This window comes from Prosopis cineraria, unplaced genomic scaffold (genome assembly GCF_029017545.1).
Source record: "Prosopis cineraria cultivar Desert tree isolate PC_DT_omini unplaced genomic scaffold, ASM2901754v1 PC14, whole genome shotgun sequence".
Taxonomy (NCBI): Eukaryota; Viridiplantae; Streptophyta; class Magnoliopsida; order Fabales; family Fabaceae; genus Prosopis; species Prosopis cineraria.
This window is the reverse complement of record NW_026555345.1, coordinates 3980369-4001497: the sequence shown is the minus strand read 5'-3', so window position 1 is coordinate 4001497 and position 21129 is coordinate 3980369. Positions and strand designations below refer to the sequence as shown.

At 33.8% G+C, this 21129-nt stretch overlaps 2 protein-coding genes and 1 pseudogene across 2 annotated transcripts; 1 reads left to right on the top strand and 2 right to left on the bottom strand.

The window, feature by feature from the left end:
• Positions 1 to 355: 355 nt before the first annotated feature.
• On the bottom strand, positions 356 to 4803 carry LOC129293182 (uncharacterized). Its single transcript, XM_054930993.1, has 9 exons — positions 4567 to 4803; positions 4168 to 4248; positions 3748 to 3868; positions 3567 to 3661; positions 2413 to 2484; positions 1829 to 2077; positions 1528 to 1636; positions 1141 to 1327; positions 356 to 697 (listed from the first exon to the last, which is right to left on the bottom strand). Exons 1-9 carry the CDS (start codon positions 4588 to 4590, stop codon positions 610 to 612), a joined length of 1026 nt encoding a protein of 341 aa, XP_054786968.1. The 5' UTR covers positions 4591 to 4803; the 3' UTR covers positions 356 to 609.
• A 2659-nt stretch (positions 4804 to 7462) lies between these two features.
• On the top strand, positions 7463 to 11676 carry LOC129293095 (mitotic checkpoint protein BUB3.1-like; annotated as a pseudogene).
• A 570-nt stretch (positions 11677 to 12246) lies between these two features.
• On the bottom strand, positions 12247 to 15927 carry LOC129293190 (ATP-dependent Clp protease proteolytic subunit-related protein 1, chloroplastic). The gene is made up of 9 exons (XM_054931003.1): positions 15533 to 15927; positions 14902 to 15017; positions 14519 to 14722; positions 14245 to 14349; positions 14094 to 14156; positions 13866 to 13977; positions 12960 to 13021; positions 12694 to 12876; positions 12247 to 12616 (listed from the first exon to the last, which is right to left on the bottom strand). The coding sequence occupies exons 1-9, from the start codon at positions 15753 to 15755 to the stop codon at positions 12530 to 12532; spliced, it is 1155 nt and encodes a 384-aa protein (XP_054786978.1). The 5' UTR covers positions 15756 to 15927; the 3' UTR covers positions 12247 to 12529.
• Between the last annotated feature and the right edge of the window lie 5202 nt (positions 15928 to 21129).

Below are 21129 nucleotides of genomic sequence, written 5' to 3'. Positions count from 1 at the left end.
TTAAAATTTCAAGTGAGTAACTAGATTATTACAAGTTTAAAGACTTCTCAATTTGCTCCATGTTGTTAAACTTTTGTCATAAAATCATCAAATTTGTTAATGCAAACAATTAAAAGTCATTTTAGCACTTATACATAGATTTCGAGCTAAGCCTCGGAGACGGGACCTTCATTCTAAAACACTATATAATCCGTCTTGATAAATTTTCAAGATATCTATGGCTTTGAATGAATAGAAAGTGACAGATCAATTATCAATCTGACATGGTGGGTAATTCAGAATTTATGGTTGAGGCAAAATAAAATTGCAAGAGCCAAGAACTCTTAATGAACACTTAATAATTACAGTTAACCAATTGAGAAAACAATCTAATATTAAACCTGATTATCCAATTCTATATCCAAATGGACACACCAAAACTGAGGGCATCAAACAAAGATGACTGAGTAGGATTTTATGTAACAATGCCGTCACCAGACATTAGATTTCAAACTAAAATTATCTACCATTCACTGGCATGCTTTAACCAAAAAAACAACCAGGGAGGCAAGTGACTATAAATATATGAAAATAGGAGCAAGTAACATCTGACTCTCACAACATAGCACGTCACCTCTGCTCATCACTAGGAAGGTCTTCACCAGGACCCCGTTGGGCTAATCTGTAATACAATATACCCATAGTTGCCAAGCATGCCCTGCATATGAACATGATAACAGTTCCATTAGTTAAAAACCAGATTTCCAGTCCTGGCCACATCGGAAAAAGTATACCAAAGGCATGCATGCATATAAGTATCTGAGAACAACATGCATATTTTGTGCTATGATAGAATTCTTGTTCTGAAAGCCTGGAGAAAATTTTCCTGACAAAATTAACATATAATATGGAATCAATTACAAATTGACATGGCTTCGCCCCAAAGTTACTTTAACTGCATATACATGCCACGGACAGCAACAGAATTCCAGCAAATTCACTCACTGCATTCTTATTTACCCTGAATGGTATTCCCCGAGCAGTCATTACCAACGGCTCAAAAGTAACTTGGATAAAGAAAAAAAATTTCATGGTTTTCTTATTCATCTGAGCTTCCTACTTTAGTATTGATATAGATAGGAGGATATGCAAGTTACATACATGATGGCAATCATGAGAAGGATTTTTCTCGGGTCCATCCTTGATGATTTTTGATGCCGTGTACGGCTTTCTGAGACTTCATTTGCATTTGGTGCGTCTTTTCTTGAAGGTGCAGTCACTGGCAGTGTAGGTAAAGCACTAGACCAGAAAGGTAGCAATGCTCTAAGAAACTTATGGCGGAATGGACCTACACTAGCAAATATTAAAGGTTAAATAAGTAAATTGAACAAGACAAGTTAATTTTCACATAAAGATAAAAGAACTCCAAAAAGGTAGAAAAGGCGAAAAGTTTCTAAACAAATTAAAAGGCCATAAATCCAACATCTGAATAAGTTCAATCATTATTCACAAATTCAAAAACGATACTTTTCATAGATAGTATATTACCTCTCCTAATGTACTTTTTACTATTCCCATCTTCATCATCAGCATAGTATGGAACTTCAGAATTTTGCCTGTCAACATGGAGTGAACCCTTCCTTGTAGTAGCACCAGGCTGAATTATTTACAAAAATGATAACAAAACCACCACTTAGAGTGAATGTAATAAGATAAAATACTCACTGGTATAAAACAAAAAAGAATGTTCAGATTTAATTTTGAAAAATCCCCGATGAATGCAAGACCGATCATGGGAAACAAAACATTTTATATTTGGGTGCAATAACTGAAACTAGAATCCTCTTACAGCTGTTGGACTTGAGGCTTTCATGAAATTCCCCGCTGGATTGGGCCCATCTATCTCCACAATATCCGTAACTGAAACTGTAGAAGGTCCTGCTCCATTTGCAGGTGAGTATCCTTCTACCGTGTTTGAGTTTGTAATATTTTCCCTACTAATCAACGGATCAGAATCAAATGCCGGTGGAAGACTGGAGGAATTTGCGACTGACAATGAAACTGGATGATTTCCAAGGAGATTCTTTTCCATACCAGTCTGCACTAACAACAGTCATAATCTATTCAGAATTCTATTGCTATAACTATAATAGGGGGGAAATAGAAAAGGGGAGGGGGTGGATATGGAAAATAACTGAGTGCGCAAAAGAAAAGATCCCCCAACTCTATTACCAAAACATAAATGCATTTCCAGTTTCTATAGCTATAATACCTCAAAGACACGATTCATTTCTCATTCATAACCACGAAACATTCACAATGATAATACAGCCCAGTTTACACTATGAGGGAGTTTTATATTTAGCCAAGAAAGCAACCCTAGTATTATCTTCTAAAATCATAAAGCAATCCGTCAGGAACTTCATGCATTACCTGCATAATAGCTTCCTTCAACTTGGAATGAAGACAAGATCCTGAATCTTTCACACTTTTAGGAGGCCATATCTACATGCATGAAATGAAATTTGATTGCATTTATACGAAAAATTAAAGATGGAAACTCTACAACACAAGTACGCAAAGGAAGCTCTAGAAGGTGAAAGCATGATTTCAAAGCAAAATTACCATACCTGTGCAAGTCAATTGCTGCTAGCAAAAATTATTTTTCATCACAGGACACCTCTATTTGAATAACGAATACCTTTATGTTAGTCTCCAAAGACCAACCATTGATTAATGATTTCGATTTTTGAAGGATACACAAAGGCTTCCTCATTAAGGAATAATGTGGCTTCAAGTTAAAGCATTTTTAACAGAAGGCAAAGATCTAGAGTTAATTGTTTTTATGGTTCATCTTCAGGTGCTTTCAATTAAACACAGTAATTTTCCCAAGCAATTGAGACTACTAAAAATTTATCATGCCTAAAATGATGTATGTCATTAATTTTTAAGTTAATATAAAAATACAAACATGCTTTCATATCAAGTATTTCTTGCACGTGAAATATAAGCTTCTCTTCAATCTTTTGGCAGTACAAAATTGAGTTCTTTCTGGTATATTAAGCATAATGTTCATTTTTTTTCTGGTAAAAAAAAAAAAAGCATAATGTTCATTTTCATTTTACACGTTACAGCAACATTTGAAATCAAACACTTTCTAAATAAAATTTATTCTCCTAAAAGTTAGCTTTACAAAAATTTGACCCAAGGTTATCTTTTGCACCATCTAAACAATAGCTTTTTCTTAGCACCAGCAGGCTACAGTTCAGAATAGGGTTTTTGAGAGTTTCTTTTGAATACTAAATTATCAAGAACTTTAGACTAAGAAAGAAAGAAATTAAGGATAATAATAGACAAGAAGAAAACATGTGTTTCTGACTTTCTGTTCCTCCAATCCTCCCTTCATCTATAAAATTCTAGGCATCAAGAACAACATTAAACAACACCACTTTAAAGTCTAGGCATGAATAGACAAAATAAAGAAATTTACTACAGAGGATGATCCAGTCCCCTGTGTTCAAGTGTCAGTCAATAATCTTCTTACTAAACAAACAGAACTAATTTGAGGTAAAGCTTATGATTCTTACCGAAGTGGAACATGCAGGACACACATATCCTGCTGGGTCAGTGTGCGGAGGAAAACTCTTGACATGTGAGACCAAGCAGTTTGTGTGGATGACATCTATAAAGTCATATTAGGCAATTCAGTATGGGTTTCAACTTTCAAAAAGATTTCCTTTGAACACATAAACAAGGTAAATCACATACGCAAGCAACCAAGTCGAGTAGTTTGAGATCCAGCCCCATCATCAAGAACTGCTTGACATTGACAGCATTTAGGAGGCCAATCATAATCCCCATCTATAACCCATTCTGAGTATGTTCGAACCTATGAAAGATGGTAAAGAGTAAGCTCAGAAACTCTCAAGTTCAGCACAACAATAATTTGGCTTTCCACGTGAGACCTAATCCAAATAAAAATCTGATGAGTTGCACCTTAATACAGCGTTCAAGAAAATTTAAGCCAAAATTAGAATGAAACTATAGTTTATTACCTCGGAACTTAGATATTATGTACTATGGAAACACAAAATCAATTAAATTTAAAGATCACCTTGACGAAGTAAGACTTCCGGGCCAAGGTAGAATTAATTTGAAATTAGTTGAAGATCTAAGTTGTGAATTTACCACACAGATTTGGTGCTCTGGGAAACAGACACATTCTCCACAGACAGGAACTTTGTGCACGAAGCAATATAATTTAGTAGCCTAAACAAAAAAGAAAACCCATCGAATTCGTTAGTGAATGAATTAAACCGAACATCAAGGTACCACAAGCTAAGAACCAAACTAACACACAACAATATGCCCAGAACTGAACGGCATCAAAAACCCTTTTCCAACATGCATTTGGACAAAAGCAAACGAATGCAAAAGCGCATAAATCAGCCATTACATGAAATTATGATGCAAATCGGATCAATATATCCCCGGCGAACAAATCAAGCATACCTTTCCAACAGAATTCAAAGTAATTGCAAGAATTCGAACCAAAAAAAGCATCGAAAGAGAAAGAAAGGCAAAAACCTTGCGACATTTGCAGACCACCATTGCATTGACGGCAACAATCCTAGAAAAGAACCTTCAAATCAATTCAGCTTAATCTGAAAAGGAAAATAGCAGTTGAAGCCAAGATCAAGATCAAATCAACAGAATCTGAGTTCTCATCCCACTTCCTTCACTGAATCTGAATTTGCAGTTTCTCATGTTCGCTTTGCCATTAAGATCCGTTTCAGTTGTTTTGTCCAATTCACTCAGGAAAGACGACCAACAAGGGGAGGGGGGCAACAATAAAATAATAATAATAATATAATAATAATAATAATAAAAGCCTAAAAGGGCTGAGATTACATATTTATTGGGCCTACGGAAGGTTTTTGGGCCCATTAGTCACGCCGTAAAGGACGTTGCCGTCTTGAAGCTTCCCAGCATTCGTCCGCCCCCAAGACCAAAGGATGACTAAGGGTGCTCACAAGATAGGACCCCTGTCCCATTTAAAAAAAAAAAAATTGAGATTAAATTTTTAATTTATATTTTATCCTATTTTAAAAGTTATCTTATTCCATTAAGAATCAGGATAAGATCAAGATGTCTTGCTGTTTTGATAAATTAGACAATGTGTAAGAAAGGTTTGGATAATAACATTCATTAAAATTTTAAATCACATAATTTATTAAATTCAAAATCAAAACAACAAGAGTACATAAGTCACAATAATTTAAAATTAATTATTGAATTACATTACTCACAACTATAAATGTATAGCACAATATAATAGTAATTACAAATAATCTTCAAGTTATAAAAGCAACAACAACAAACAAGCCAGGTACAACATCAAGTTATTATTCTTCTTTTTTAGTTGAGATATACTAAACTAATTATTTTTTTAAAAATAAAGTAAGAAATATGATATAAATAAAAGTTTTTAAATAGATAGATATAAGGATAAATTGTATTAATATAATTAATACTTTCTTCGGTCCTTATTATATAACACTTTCAACCGTTTCACGCATTTTAAGAAAAGTTAATTTTTTTCTTGATATCATAAAAGAGTAAGATGTATTTTTATTTTTACTCTTCACTTTAAACAATAATATAACTATATTAAATACTTTTCGCTAATCATCAAGAAAAAGTAAAATTGAAAAAAGTAATTTAATTATTATAAGGTATCATATACTTTGAACTAAAAATTACTTTTCAAAAGTGTTTTATAAATAAGACTGAAAAAAATATATTATAAAAAAAGATATTATCATGTACTGCTTACTTTATATTGTTAAAATTATCAATATAAAAAAAATTTAGTTTTAAATATGAATTGACCATAGTGAAATTATAATTGATATAATTAATATAAGTTATATTAATATATTTAATGTATATTTTTAAAATAAATAATTATAATGTATATAGTATTTAGGATGGGATGGGATATCCGAAGGTAATCATGTGCTCCATTCTATTTCAAACTTCGATTTCGTAAAGTCTCATCTCAATTATTTTTGAATTGGAATGAGACTCGTCCCAATATGATAAGGACAAAATCAGATCAATTAAGACAGATACAAGTTAAACTCCCATCATCCTTGACATTACAATCTTGCATCTTTTTTTTAACTTGAACAAGAATTGATATTTAATTTTATTTAAAGTTGACATCTTAGGGGAAAAAAATTGTAGATGCATGGTTTCACAACAAAAACCTGTATCCCGTCGTTACATATTTGTGTGTCAGTGTGTGAGAGAGAGTATATAGATGATTGATTTTTTACTCGCGTCGTCCCCGGAATCAGCTTCGGTGCTAGGCAGTGGGATAAGTGTATGGAGCTCATCTCTAAAACTGCACCGTTTAAATAAAGGAACAAACAATCTTCCACTTTTCAATCTTCATTGAGGAAGCAGCTGTTGCTCATGAAGGAGAGGAGGAATGTATTAGACTTTTCAACTTGCTTCCTCCTTCATGCGCACTGAAAGTTGATGCCAAAGATCAAATTTCAAGCTTCTTCTTGACAGAGAAAGTCGGTGCCTTTCACCCTTCCGAAATACCAATTGCTCAAAGCTTTCGCTCCAAGCTTCTTGGTTGAATTCCCTCACATTGCTGGCTTGCTAATATAAATTATTTATTTTTGAAAGAAGCCCTGCCGACGACACTGTTTGGCAAGCTGATGACCGAATCTCACTAAGTTTTTCATTAAATCGATGCGTTTGGGAGATGAGCTCCTCTTGCTCATCTCAACGCTTAGCACCGAAACCGAACCCGTTGTCCTCAAGCTGCCGAAAGGATTTGAAATCATTTTCCCTCTTTTCTCTTCCCGCAATTGTTTTTATCTGTGCGAAAACCGTAACTAGCCAGCGATCGTCGACCAATCACTTATGACATCCGTCCTCCGGCCGACGCGGGAGCGAGAGTTATCAAAACCTCCAGCCGACGGCATCTGGAATCTTCAGTTCTCTAACCAAAGCGATGTAAAGCACATGTAAAGATTAAAAATATATATAATTTAAAATATTTAATTAAATGATTTAAGTTATTTTAATATTTTTAATCATATTTAATATAAAAAATTTAATATGATATCAAAATCATTTGATCAGGGACAAAAAAATAAAAGGAAAAAATAAAAAAAACAACAACAACAAGATTAAAAAAACAGAAAGAAGGAAAAAAAAAGGAGAAAAAATTGAATAGACAGAAAGAAAAAAAATAGTAATAGAGAAAATATTAAAACATAAAAGAAATCACCTGTCTAAAAATTAAAAAATATATCATACATATATATATATAAGTTTAGAAAGTATCTAATCAAATAATTTAAATTATTTTAATGAAATATATTATTTTTAAGCATATTTAATATAAAAAATTTAATATACTGCTTGTCTCCCCATGGGATAAGGTATGCTCCTACTCGTCCTTACTATTATTTCTGCATCCTTTTTCTTTGTTTACTCTTTCAACTGTAATACACTAAGCTTTTAATCGGATGTCTGATCCGAGAGAGCTCATGCACGGTGGACCTGTGCTTGAATGTTGCTTCCATGACGATTCATCGGGTTATAGTGCCAGCGCCGATAATTTAGTGAGGCTGTGAGTATGTTTCTTCGCGAATTTTATGCTTACTTAGAAATTGCGTGAATTGAGCTGAGCATAGTTAGTTTGTGGCTTACGGCTGCTCACTGTATTTTTTATTGATAAATAGCAATGCAGTGGACGATTTCAATCTGCTTACTATACTGCTGCATATACTTACAATATTCACACACGCACATTAATAATCGATGGTATAGTACATTGTTTATGGACGTCCCTGAAGTTAATTGCCTCTTCTATATATTATAAAATTGAACATGTCTCAATTGTAGTTACGATGCTGTCCTTTTTAGTTGAGCTTGATTTGTATTGTAATTGGAGTGTTATTCAAAGTACGTGATTATTCGACCTACTTAGTTCAAGTTCAGCCAGAATGTATTTACCATCACTTGAGAATCAAACTTGCAATATATTCTTTTTCCAGGCTCGTTTTTGGCTATAATAGAGAGGACATTCTGGGAAGGCATGATGCACCTGTTCGTTGCGCTGAGTACTCGTGTGAATCAGGTCTGTTATTGCTTAAGATTGATTTGAGAAATAGGTATTGAAAAATATGAAAATTAAAAAAAAAGTTTGATTCACTTGTTTTATATAATTAGTAGTCTAATAATATTGACATGATTTTATAAAGTAATTTAATATCCATATGACATTAATGAACCAAGAAAAAATTGCATAGAACATGGCAATGGAGGACGGGTGAGAGGAGATGAGGAGAGGATGGAGGACGTATGGCCGAACACATGAAGATTGAGATTGAGACTTTAAAACCTATTTTCACGAAATTACATCGTTGTCATTAATAAAAACATGTGTTCTCCGTGTGGACCTTGTTCTGCAGAATAAAAACGCCCAAAACATAATGTGTTTTAGACTGTCTCTCTGAAAAAAATGAAATATCTGTGCGTTTTCCAGTTTTTAAAAAAGAATAGCCTACCAAACCCCCCCCCCCCCCTTTTTTTTTCTATTTTCAAGAACTAAAAAAAGTTGTTGAAAGAAACAAGAATCAAGCAAGCGCATATATTTTTAGTTTTTACTACATGTTATATGCATGGCTTGTTGGCTGTTGCTAATTGAGGGTCCACACACCAATGTGACAATACTATAACAATGCATGTTTGTGGATATTCTTTTGCCTGTTTCTGTTTGATGTGACTATAAGTAAATCTATCGTTAATTGCTGAAGTTGATAGAGGTTGGCTAGGTCGGGTACCTGCATATGCGTCAACAGTCAGTCTGCTGCTGTTCTTAACATTATCCTGCTGACACAAGTGAAAACAACTTTTGGGTAATTATAGAATGTAAATAGTCTCTTCGACGTCGCCTATAATCTGATGTATTTTCGTATCTATTGTTGGATACCCTCGTTCATTCTTTTTATATATGACTAACAGGCATGTTCTCTTTCTGCTTCTTATGCACTATACCAAATGTGTCGTAGTAGCTGACTATACTTTTTAAAGGCGTATATAGCTAGCTAATAATAATTCGAATGATTCATATAGAGGATGCAATTCAAAGTGGTTGCTTCTCCTAATATGGGCCTTCAAGACTATCACTAGTAAAAATTAAGATAAAACATTTTTGCTATGTTGATCATAATAATTATCATTCTTAGTATTATTATGCCAGTTCCCAACCAAGAAAAGATTCATCTTTAGTGAAAAGGAGAACAGATGCAGATGCACTATAGCCTACTTTTCTCTTATTTGTTGGAACAATTTAACACGTTCTCTCTTGTCTCTTATTTTAGGACAATTAATCACTGGTAGTTGAGATAAAAACTCTTAAATGTTCGGGACCCTAGGGTGCAAGTGGGCATCGCACTCTTGTTGGTTCATATCGGCAACCTGAGCGTGTATACTCTCTTTCTCTTGTTAGACATCGTCTAGTTGTAGCAACAGCAGGAAGACATGTCAGTTTTATGACTTGAGGAATATGTCTGAACCTGAGCAACAAAGGCAATCTTCACTGAAATATCAAACCAGATGTGTGCGCTGTTACCCAAATGGTACAAGTATATGCTCAAGCTTCTGGCATTCTGCGGCAGGCCTATTTTTGCTTTGTCCTGTGCTTTTAGTGTTGTGATATACTGGAAATGGGTGGGAAGAGGAACTCCTGATAAATATTGCAAATACATGAAAGAGTTATCATTGATGAACTTTTTTAAAGGATATCTGAACCTAGCTGTTTACGGACTGATTCGGTAGTTTGTGTACCTGAATCTGGATTTGAATTGATGATAAGCAAACTTTAATTCCTGCTTGATGCAGGATATGCAACTTGTTATGTCGAAGGTAAATATAGCCGTTAACTAATATTCCGTACTTTTATGACTTCCAAAATTTGAGCAGGTATAATGTATTTCCTTTTTAAATCTCTCCATGTTTGCCTTTTCTACCACTGGGAATTAAGTATTCCGTACTTTTATGCCTTCTAAAATTTGTGCAGATATTCTTTTAAGTGTCACAGAAAATTAGAAGCTGGAAGGGACATTTTCTTTCCTGTAAATACGATTGCATTCCCCCCCACGTAAGTATTACTATTCTGTCGTTGGTGGTCAACTATATTTTTTAAAAAAAAATTAAAAGGCAGGTTAGAAAGCTGGAGGTACACCTAATTAATAAGTTATAAATTGTCTATCAGCCTCAAGATAGGCCATGCATCCAGCCGTCAACTATATTTTTATCTTCTTAATTTAACAAGGCACATCAAAAAGCGTAAAGCAGATACTTGTTCCGAGTGGGATGGTAAATATAGCGGGTGGATGAGAGTCATCATCGTACGTTATAAACTTATAATCGCTCCCATGGATTGGGACAGAGAGAAGTTGTTTCTTGCTACTGTGCACGCATATTCTCTTGCAAAATATTTATACTTAAAACGATATTGAAAGTCATGGCCATGATGGTTTGAGGAATTGAAAGAGCTCTGCAACTATTTCTAGATCTATGAATATTTCTAGGTTTGGGCAAGATTACCTACCATGGTGTGAAAGAGCACTGCAACTATTTCTAGATTTATGAATATTCTCTACGTGTAATCTGTGCCCTATCATATTAAATAATTAATCAAAACCCATAGTTGCTAATCCCTCCAGGATATTTTCTAAAAATAATTTTCATTCTAAAATATAGGACACCTTATAATATTTAAGCTATTTTTTTAATTTTATTCTTTTTTAATTATCGTAAAAGTATTTAATATAATTATGTTATTATTTAAAGTTAAGGGTAGAAATGAAAATATATCTTATTTTTTTATAACATCAAGAAAAAAACTCATTTTTTTTAAAATGTGTGAAATAATAAGGACCGAAGGGAGTTCATGCCATGTTAAATATGCTCACTTATTTGCCTCTGCAATGCCTCATATCAGTCGAGGCAAGTTTGAAATTACCCTTTAAATGGTGTATAGAATTGGGTTGTGTAGTGCGCAAGAGGATTGCCACCTCAAACGTTGAATTGATGATCATCAAAAGCATTCTGTGTACAATTTACCTGCAGATATGGCACCTTTGACACCGGAGGTTGCGTTGGCTATATCAATGTATGGGATGGAAACAACAGGAGGAGGAGGAGGTGCCAGGTTTCTTTTGCCTTCTATGAGTGGCCAGAGGTTTAATATATTTATTTATGCACACAATTACTGAAACGTTGATTCTCATCCAGTACTCAAAATATCCAGCAAGCATTGCTGCACTTCCATTTAGCAGAGATAGACGCCTCCTGGCGGTTGCCTCAAGTTACAAATTTGAGGAGGGAGCTAAACCGTATGATCTCTCAAGTCTCAACCACCACAGCAACCCCTCTTTTCTAGTACAAATTTCAACATGTTTTCTGTTGCAGCCATGAACCAGATGTTATCTAACGTGCGCGGTATAAATGATATAGAGGTCAAACCAAAGCCTGAAGCTTATCCCAATATACCCCAGCTTGATTCATGAGTCCTCCTTCAACATAGATTTTCATTCATCTCCATCGATAATCTGTACTTAGCTCACGTGGATTTTCGTTCATCTCCATCAGTAATCTGTACTTCAAGTCAAGTTCCATCAGGAAACTCATAACTCAAGCGCACAAATTCTGTTCGGCAATGCCTGAATACTGGGTACAAGTTGTTGCTCCTACATACTTCTGTGTGGCTTCCTCTTGAGAAGTCTGCAGATTTTTTCTGTTCTAAAATTGTATAGTCTAGGATGCTCATCACTTGTAAAGGTGCTTTCCTTCGTAAAAATAACACGTTCATAAAAATAATGCTACCCGAAACAAGGATTGCATTTCAATGCGAGGACCTTGGCTTGAGTAAGATATTCCAGAATTTGAAGGGAGACTATCTTCCTGGAAAGTTACAACGGAATGCAACGAAGCCATGCTGGCAATCATTACCGGAATTGAGAATTACAATCATAGGAATATCTTATTTTCCATTGGTTGGCTACATTCTGACCACCTTTGATTAGCAGTTTTCTGTTGATGACAAAACTTGTGATATTTTCTATTAAATCATGTAGCAAATACAAAACATGTAGAATTTTTCTTAAAAAAAATGTGCAATACTGGACTATGTTATTATTTTTGTCAATTTCTTATTAAAGAACCAAATAATAAACATCTCAAAAACTATCTAAATTTTATTGGTAAATAAGCCCGATTAGACTTTTTGTTTCTATGAAATACATCATAAAGGTGCTCCACTTCCTTTCATAGTTTCAAGTTATTCAGGAAACATGATACATTATCCAAAATAAACTATACACACTATAAGTTACGCTAAATACAAAAGAAACAAGTCGCTTTTTCACCAAAACCCACAGCCCTTAGAAAGGCATTGGATGTGAAGCATTGTCAACAAGGACCCATGCTTTTTTAAACTACCATTCCATGGTTTTTACCTAAATCCAGAAGCTGCTGCCTGTGAAGGGCCACCAGCTTGTCTTCTCATAGCTCTTGATTGAGCAAGCATTTCATCATAATTCTGATGCAGAAAGTAATGGTGAGCAAATTATGCCACATAGATTTAGAGCATAGACATGAATAGTAATAAAAACCTACCCGCTTCTCAAATGCATTATCCCTTGAGTTGATGATTTTGTCGGCAATTCCATAGTCTATCGCTTCTTGGGCTTGAAAATATTTAGGCCGCTGGATTTCTTTTGCAAGTTCTTCCTTAGATTTCCCTATTCCTTTTGCCAGCAGCTCAATGTAATACTCGGTGTTTGATTCTAGTTCTTTTGCCTGAGGGCATTTTATCACATAATGTACTTATTAATAATAATGAAAGAAGACAGGTAGAAAAGCCAGGCATAACTAAGCAGTACCTTAATCCACATATCTATTGCAGCGCCACTTGATCTGCTGACTTTTGGGAGATATAGTTTCGCTGCAATACAAAACAGTTCAGAAGCCAAGCCAAAATAAGAAAAGGGCATTGCATGTTATCAAACACAATCAATATAAAAATGCTATCTCATTTTTTTTCAATGATTTTCTAAATATTGATAGGAAAACAATCATATGTCATTATGACCTCTCTCAAGTGCAGCTTTCCCTAGCCTCAAGAATACTATAATACATCAAGGAAGAACACTTGAAAAAAGGAAATGATTTTGTAGCACAAGCGTCAGAAGCTTTTATCAAACACAACAATACGGAAATGATATGCTTCGTGTCATCAGTTCACAACCCGTTGCCATGTCCTATCTTGTTAGTTAACACCAACAATGGAGAAGAAACTAGCTGATCAGTTAGAGAGGATGGCTTTGCATGCAATTCAATCGTAACTTAATATCAACACTTCTTTATTCCACATTCACATTCCATAATGCTCACAAGTTATGTACAAACAGTAGATACTAAATTTGAAGAGTCCAAAGAGTCTAGAACTTGAAGATCTCATATTAAATTGTGTCTTTTCATTCCATGGTCTTGCAGAAAACATGCCAACGCCACTGCAGAACTAGAATTTGTCTAACTAATCTTCTGGCAAATAGTTGTTGACTGGAGGATCAAATATCATTTGACTGAGGGATTTCATATGAATCCACAAAATGGCTTATTGTGAAAATCTAATTTAAAATAGTAGCTTCTAGAATCATGGATGACAAGCCATAGGTATATTCTGGAGGCTCTAAAAGACAGCAAATTTGCCAGAGGTCCCAAAAACTAGAGGTAATTAAATGCCAAGTAATCACATAAAAATTTGAAGACTTAAAAGAGAGCCGTACTAGATGAATTTGGCTGTACTGCACGAAAACCCTTTGCTCCAAGTGACAGAAGCATTGCTGCTTGACCATATGCCATTCCACAATTCACAGTATAGACATCTGATTTAACATACTTCAGGTAGATCATATAAAAGAGGTGAGTTAGAAGGCTGAGCTTAAAGATAAAAAACAAAGTAAAGCCATCAGTGGGGCGTTCAGACGGTACATGGTTCATAATAAACAACTTACTGCCATCATATCAGCTATAGCATATGCTTCAGTTTCTGATCCAACAGTTTCCATCTTATCATCCTAAACAGAGTAGGGAAAATCCAATCACATAAAACATATTTCAAGCAAGGAAAAAATTTAGACATGAAAACAATGACTCCTGCTTTACCTGTGTTCCAGATGAATTAATGTATAAATATATGGGTTTGGAAGGGTTATCATAATCCAACCACATAAATTGAGCAACTAGAAGTTCTGTTACTTCTGGTACTATCTGCAAAAATCAGAAAGACGAATTTCTAGATGAAGGGGATGGATGTTAACACACACACACACACATATATTGAGAGGGAAAGAGAGAGGCTAGTGAGAGTTTTCAGAAATAACTAGTGGGCTTATGAGCAACAGGCCAGGTTGAAATAAGAGACACCGAAATGGCTTACCGGCATACCCAGATAGCATATTCGGGCATCCAAGAGCAAAGAAGGCAAATCAGGTGGGGCAGTTCTAGGTCTTCCATATCCCCTGGCTCCTCCTCTATACATACTAACGCTCATACTGCATTGTGCAGGACCCTTATCTCCCATGCCAGAAAGACTCCACATCCCTCCATTATCCAAATAGTTTCTAGCAGATGAGATGCTTTCCTGTCACAATGGTTAAATTAAGAACACTACTGGACAACTGAATCCATCAAAAATCAAAAATTGGGGACGGGATGAAATCAACTCCGGCTTAGCTATAATTAGATCAATGATACTCCTATTTCATCATTATAACATCAAAGCAACTTAGAAGACATCAAGAGGAAGCACGTAGTGAAAACCTCTGTAACAATTTCAGACTGCCTCCGGACGGGGTTATCTTCAGTCATGAACATGTCCATTTGTGATGGAGTAAGACCATATAGATATTGAGGCACATTCTTGTAATTGTTCATCACTACATAAAGGGAAGATAGAGGTCAAAGTCAGACACCTGATTTCTTGGTTTTTCAATTAAGTTTGAACTTAAACAACCTCTTCAACATTTTAGAAAAGAAGATATCACATCATCTGCACTTGGCGAATCACATATTCTCACCTATGAGCTATAAATAATTCTAGAGAACGAAGTAACTTCGGCTGGCAATAAAATTGACAGGAAAAATGGTAATTTTTCCATGCCTCAACTTACTTTAGTTCCAAAAACATGATGAGCTGGCACTGAAAAGAAACTCTTCCACATTCAACATGAACGATATAGTTGCTAATCACATATATGCAAGATGTAAGTATAAATTCGGCTTCTGCAGTTAATTTACATGCTCCCTAAGAAAAGATAAGTACTTTAGGGTTTTTCTATTTTCCAGGGTATACGATATCTTCCATACAGAAGGAAATTAAACAGAACAGGAGAGTCGAGGCGGAATGAAAGTACGGATTCCTGTGAGAATGAAGAAAGGCGCAATCACTCACATCCATCCTTGAGATTTCCTTCCCTGAATTGCTTGGGAATATGATTAAGAGACATGGAAGAAGGAGACCTGTAACCCCTTCGAGTGACGCTTCGCTTCGCGCGTGCAATGAAATAGGGGCCACAAGAGAGCTTGGTTCCATGAAGGAAGGAGGATTTAGAAGCAGAGTCGTCGACAAGGGGAAGGGGCGAAGCAGAGAGCGCGCAGGAGATAGAAGAAGCCATAGATTGAAAGACGAAAAGAGACCCGCAGTGTGACTGTGTGAGAAATATCAAATACTGGACTCCGCAAGAGAGAAGGCTTCACTGTAACGGCGAAGCTGGGATGAGGGAGAACCAACCCCGAGCGAGAGGTAGCAGTAGTTCCTACGGTCAATTTGCCGGCTGCGATCCACGGTTCAACGGATCGGTTACGGTAGACAAAGGCTAAAAGGATAATTTCGCAATCTTTTTAGTATTTTTTCAACAATAAAAAGCTAAATTATGCATATAAACTTTGAATCATGTATGTTTAACCTTCTTATCTTTTAAAATTTTATAATGAATTCCTTAACTCTTATATTTATATAGATAATTTTATATATTAATTATTTATATATAACTTAAAATTTAAGATATTATCAATATATCAATTAAAGTTTGAGAGCTTAGATGCATATAAACATAAAATTTAAAAAGATTATAATTAATAATTAAGGATCATTTACATGTAGAGCTGGGCAAACGAGCCTTAAGGGCCTAAGCTCTTAAGCCTGATTTTTTATTTTTTAACTCTATTTTTGAGGTCTGGTTCTTATTTGAATGACTTTGGGCCAGGGCCTCAAGCCCTGTTTTAAAAAATTAAAATAAAATTAACCATTATATATTAATTAAAATATTTTAAAATTAAAAAAATTAAAATCTTCATAATCTTTTAGAAATCTAAATTAATTACAGCATTGGTCAATCAAAATTTAAATCCTCTTCATCCTCATCATCTACAAATAAAACATTAAAATCCTCAGAAGTAGGTTTATTTGTTGAAGGTGAAAGAGCTTCATTGTCAATATAGTCTTCAATTACTTCTTTTTCACCTATAATAAATATTAATAAAATTGTGTCATTATTAAATATACACACTCACATATGTCGCAAGACAAAATATTTAGATATACCACAAGAACAAGAGGCGCAAGGTAGAGGGGCAACGACGACGGTGTGAGGCTAAGGGAGAAGCGATCGCAAGTTCAAGGTGAGGAGTGATTAGGGTTCATGCACGGTTCAAGAATTAGGACTAGGAAGGGCTTTAAGTGACAGGTCCATGACTTCAAAGTTCAAGCGTATGTTTCATGTTCCACTAAAAAATATATATAATAAGATTTAAAGGCACACTCAGGGTTAAGTTTTTTTTTACAGGACTTATCAAGGCTAAGCCTTCAAGCCTAATTACTTTTTAAAAAAATAATTTTTAAAGCTTGAACCCTTATTTAAATAGGACCTTCAAGCCTAACCCTTATTTCTGACTCTATTTGCATGAACCTGAAAGCTCAAAGAGGTTTATTATTAGAGATGGTAATATGATTCAATTCGCAGCCCATGGGTTAGCCCGCAATAGGTTGTAAGTTTGGCAATGTGAGTTAATAAAACCTGCATTTTGCACAAGTTGAATTCTAGCAACTCGTAGCAGGTAGGTGGGTTAGTAAGCCAACCACAAGTAAAAAAGTATTTTTTTAATAATTTTTTTAAATTTAAAAAATTATAAGTTTATCACTTTTTATTGTTTTTCATGATAAAAAAAATTATATATTCCCCCTAAAAATTAATTATTCAAATAATAATAAAAGTCTTTCTGATTAAGACATGCTTATATTATCACTTAAATATAAATTAATTTAATTTTGTAATCATTTTATTATTTAGTCTTTTACATGACTAATTAGTATTATACATATATAAATTAACGAAAATGCTCAATCTATTCCCTTTTCTCTTCATCTTGTTTTAGCATTTTTGCTACAAAATTGATGCCCACTTTAAAATACCAATTCTTTTTTAAAGAAAATAATGATGATTTAAACTTTGACTACTAGATTATTACTTACAATACATTTAGTTCATACCATCTAAACGTTCCAATATCTTTGTATATGTTTTTTTCTTTTATGTTCTGATTAAGATAACGATAAAATAAATGGTTAGCACTTCATAAATATGTTTACTTTTGTTAATAAAAAGGATAACTAAACTTTTTTATTTTCTAGCCTAGGTAGCACTATTTTTTAAACAAGATAATCTAAATAAGCTATTATCTGAATGAAGTAGAGTATAATAAAATATTTTATTCAATCTTATCTTGATCACATTCAAATTATATTATATCACTACTTAAATATATGAACAGTGTGTTTTTATTATTTTCCACCATAATTTAAACTTGAATTAAATAAATATAATGGTATCAAGTACTTAAATTGCAATTTCATGCATGTTTGCTTTGAATATTTTATTTTAAACTTAATCTCATTATTTTTTTTTATCTATATTTTAAAAATATAAGCCGACTAACTTGCTAACTCACTGCCAATTCAAATTATGTAGGGCAGGCTAAAATTATTCCGCACATAATTAAACTCATTTTCTTTAAATTAACCCCCAACTTTTTTGCAAATTAGTAGATTGAGCCTATGAGTCCAACCCATATTATCAGCTCTATTTATTATTAAATTTTAAAAGTTAACGAAATTATTTGTACATGATTTAAAGTTTAAGGGAGTTATATGTAATTTAACCAATAAAAATAGATCATATTATCATCATTTAATCTATATATACAATATAATATTTTAATAAATATATTATTTAAAAATTATAACGTTATATTTATTAATATTTAAAATTTAAAATTCTTGAATTTTTTTAATCAAAGATCAAATTTTATATATTACTAACACCATTAGAATAACATATAATTTAAAAGAGGCCCAATCAAGCCATTGGGCCAGAAAAAGCAAACCAACATGAGATGGAAACTAACAACAAAAAACAAACCCAAACACCCAAAACAATGACACACGATCAGGCCTAAGGCAGAAAGCCCATGGAAGCAACAACTGCAAAAAGTACTGGTCGAAAGAGGAAAGAGTATAATCCGAATAAGGTATAGAGAACCCCTGCAAACGTCCATGTAAGCTCCGTCTTCAAAGGCAAAGGTACCAAATAAGTGCAGACAAGATAACTAAAGGTTCTCAAAAAGACAACTCTAGACCATAGGTCCAAAGACCTTAGCAGCCCCATCCAGCCAAAAGTCTAAAGCCAGGAAAACACCAAATACACACTTAATACAAACAAAAGGAAAATAGCTGCCTCGCAGAAAGGCAAAACACTGCCCATTTTAAGCTTCCCCAAACCCTCGATCTTCATAACTCCACTTGGCGAGCTATTTTGAAGGAAAAACTCGCAAAACCATCACCCAAATCAGCAGCTTCTAGTAGAATGTCAATCTGTTAATTGGCAGCATCCGAGCGTCCGTGAACCCGAGCTGACCCATTTGCCATGGCCCATACGAGCAACACCAGCACACGGAGCATCAGCACCAGGAACACGAACACTACCCAGATTCCGACCTGGCAACTGATCATCGCTGAGATCAACAAGGGGTCTGATGTGAAGGTACATCTCAGCCTGTCGATTATGGATGAGAACAGCACCTGTAGGGTGTGTGGGATGGGATATGCGAAGGTCTGGATACATAGCACGGAACTATCTATAAAAGATGAAGTAGGTAAGTAGTTAACTGAACCTGCAGCCTAAGGGGATTCCCAACATTGTTCATACAATTCACGCATGCACATCGTAAAGTAGACCCAACAAAATCAATCGTATTTGGTCTCCATCCACCTCATTGTACCCAAACGGAGGTTGGTTCTTTCGATGGCCACAAAAGGAAAGGTACGTTCCCTTGCATTATGCTCGAGAAGGATGAACAGATCACCACCAATGATACGCAGCCATTGAGGACCCGAACACCTCCGTAATCTTAAATAAAAATTAATATATTTTTGTTAAGAGATTGTATAACTTTAAAATTACTTGTACAATTTTTTATAACTCCAAATTAATATAATTATATTATGTTTCTAAATAATATTTATACATATATAATTTTTATTAAAAATTATTAAAATTTGAAAATTCTATTAAATTAATTTTTTATTTTTTCCAAAATATTAAATCAAATATACTATAAATTTCACAAATATTTTTATTTTGAAAATGTTAATCATTTATTAATACTTTAAATTTTTAAAAAAATTAATAATTTTAGTTTTAAATATTAATATATTTAGGAGACTGAACCATGAGGACTTCATTAAAATAAAATATAATTTAAAATTAAGAAAAATTATAAATACTTAGGGTTCAATTGTCACTTTTTTTAATATTCATTTGGAAGATTGTATTAGTTTTGGGACTTTTGGGCTCACTCGGTCCATTATATGAGGGTTTATGGCCTCATTTTAATGGGACTTTTATATTATGGCCGTTTGTTAAAAACATACCTATTTGCATTTTTCACCCCAAAAATGTAATGGGCCTAGGAAACTCTTGTGGAGATTACTGGTCTCTCTCTGTGAGAGAATGAATTCTGAACTCAGGTCCAAATAAAAAAGAACTGAATTAATTCACAGTCTCGTTTAAAACAATCATCACCAATGATATGATTTAAGAAAAGATAAACGGGCAAAAATACTTATAAAATAATCAGTCGCAGGCATCTAGTATCATAAAATAATAAAAAAAGTAAAAATATTCATAATATTACATGAATGGATGCAAAAGTAATAAGACCGTTAACTTCAAACTAATACTGTTAACTTTAACCGTTAAATACTGACTGTGCATGCCACATGTCAATCTTTGTTGATGTAGACTAAAAAGGGAGCAAAAATACCGAAGAAGTTGTCAGCCAGGAGTAAAAATACTCATAATGTTACTAGAATTAGTGCAAAAATGACTAATACATCCAATCCCTTAAATGTTGACCGTTTAGTTAATACCCAAATAGAAGTTGACTATTTTTTTACTAATGTAAACAAAAAATATTTTAAGATAAATTTTTACAAAGGTTGATCGATCATTGTATGACTACTTATAATGTTATTTAAGTAGGTGCAATAGTGACCAATCTGTCAAAATTAATACCATATGATTTTTTTCATCACCGCGTATTTTTCCCCCTTCCTTTCTCCCTCTCCGCTCATTTTTTTTGTCTGCAAAACATGAGATTTAATATAGTGAGATAGGTTGTTTAAAATCAAAAATCGAAACTAAGCATATCTAGCTTAATAACATTGTCACAACCTTAAGCAATTGCATTTACAATAGATTTAAAATTTTAAATGATTTTCGTCACTACTATAAAAAACAATCAATTTAATTTGATATTCAGTCAAAGTGACATTTTATCACATGATATTCATATAATAACCGATTAACTTTCAGAGAATTTCATCTAGGAATATTTTTTGTCTACATTAGTGAAAAAATAATCAAATTTTACTTAGATGTTAGCTAAACGGTCAGCATTTAACGGTCAAAGTTAAAGATTTGATTAATTTTG

What these genes read in the sequence shown, in the direction of transcription:
- LOC129293182 (XM_054930993.1), bottom strand. Translation starts at nt 4,590, where the DNA reads ATGGTGGTCTGCAAATGTCGCAAG. An exon ending in TGGTCTGCAAATGTCGCAAG is followed by an intron (nt 4,249 to 4,566) that starts GTTTTTGCCTTT and finishes TTTTTTGTTTAG; the next exon opens with GCTACTAAATTATATTGCTT. An exon ending in GTCCTGCATGTTCCACTTCG is followed by an intron (nt 2,485 to 3,566) that starts GTAAGAATCATA and finishes TCATGCATGTAG; the next exon opens with ATATGGCCTCCTAAAAGTGT.
- LOC129293190 (XM_054931003.1), bottom strand. Translation starts at nt 15,755, where the DNA reads ATGGCTTCTTCTATCTCCTGCGCGCTCTCTGCTTCGCCCCTTCCCCTT. An exon ending in TATGCTATCTGGGTATGCCG is followed by an intron (nt 14,350 to 14,518) that starts GTAAGCCATTTC and finishes TGATTTTTGCAG; the next exon opens with ATAGTACCAGAAGTAACAGA. An exon ending in TTAATTCATCTGGAACACAG is followed by an intron (nt 14,157 to 14,244) that starts GTAAAGCAGGAG and finishes TACTCTGTTTAG; the next exon opens with GATGATAAGATGGAAACTGT.